This window comes from Cyprinodon variegatus, unplaced genomic scaffold (assembly GCF_000732505.1).
Source record: "Cyprinodon variegatus isolate N-32 unplaced genomic scaffold, C_variegatus-1.0 Scaffold950, whole genome shotgun sequence".
Classification (NCBI taxonomy): Eukaryota; Metazoa; Chordata; class Actinopteri; order Cyprinodontiformes; family Cyprinodontidae; genus Cyprinodon; species Cyprinodon variegatus.
The window spans coordinates 67,801-69,068 of NW_015151403.1; the positions used below are offsets into that span (position 1 = coordinate 67,801).

General features: G+C 40.8%; 1 protein-coding gene across 1 annotated transcript in view; it reads right to left on the reverse strand.

The window, feature by feature from the left end:
- The window catches only part of nt5dc1 (5'-nucleotidase domain containing 1), a 97,054-nt gene that overhangs the window by 8,703 nt on the left and 87,083 nt on the right, over nt 1–1,268 (reverse strand). Inside the window, exon 11 of the mRNA XM_015398677.1 lies at nt 241–446. Coding sequence (XP_015254163.1) covers nt 241–446 — 206 coding nt within the window. The remainder of the gene's footprint in view (nt 1–240; nt 447–1,268) is intronic.

The following is a 1,268-nucleotide window of genomic DNA, read 5'->3' on the forward strand; positions in this document are numbered from 1 at the left end:
GAAGAAAAGGGACAAGAAGAGAGGGACACAACCTAGAACAGATAATGGATGTCTATTCTATTAACATTTCTCTATCTGTAGAATGGCTCTGTTTTATGTGTTGTCTTCTCAATTCAGAGGGCCCCCTGCCAGTCTTTGCCTCCCCTGCCTAGAAAGCAGCGGTCAGCGTCCTTCACTGATCTTTAATTTTTTTAACAAACCTAAATCTACACACTTATTTTCATGTTTTGACCAACTTACCAGCTATGTGCTCCACACTGGGGATGGCCATGGTGCTGTATGTGTGGATGCAGTGACAGCACCAGGTCAGTTTCTGGTGCTCCTCGTCTCCCCCTCCACTTCTGTGCACGTCAACAAAGTAGGAGCCCCACTGGTCGGACACGGCAGAGGGGGACTTCATGCCCTGCTCCTGCACACATAGTTCACACACAAACCAGACTGAGCTACTTTGTTTGAAGACTCATTTTCCAGACATGTTTAGGCCTGTTTAAGGGAGGTGGGAAGCCCAAGAGGCACAGACTTCAAGCTGGTTTCTGATCTTCAATGCTCCAAGGACTGCAACAAATAGTTATTTCTGAGAAATCCCCTAGTTTTACTACATCACACCCCCTGCAAGATCAATATCCTTTACTGGCAAACACTGAAGTGATAATAAGCGATCTAAGAGAAAGCAGGATGTGGTGCTTTTGAAAAAGGATGTAAAAAGACATAAAAGTTATCATCATAAAAAAAATGTTTTTTTGGCATAGAGCAAGCAATCTTATCTGAAAGTGTTGCATAACACTGACTCAGTGGAGAACAGGATCAAAAAGGTCACTTATCATGTTGCCAAACACACCAATTACTAAAAAGAAGTGGAAGTTTAAAGGTGCCTGTCACTACCCCGATCCATACGGGAAGCATGATCCGTCCTGCGCATCCAGATGTATATCCGTGTTGCCCTCCATTTTATTTTGTTGTAGGGAAATCATATTTAAATGTCAAATCATGTTGGCATTTATATAAATCTACTCTTTATCAGATGATATTGTCTTAAAATTTTGAACATTTCTATTTAAAAAAAAAAATCCTGTCTTGATCTCTGTGTTTTTTTTTTTTTTCATTATCTTATTCAGGCCAGTTAGTTCTACATCAGCCTGAACACCTAAATTCGGCCAATCGTATAACAACGGTCATCTGTCAATCAAAATGTTCCGTTCATAGCATCTTGATTCGTATGTTTCAGCTAATATACGCAACGGTTGAAATCAGAATCCTTTCCTTTCCCA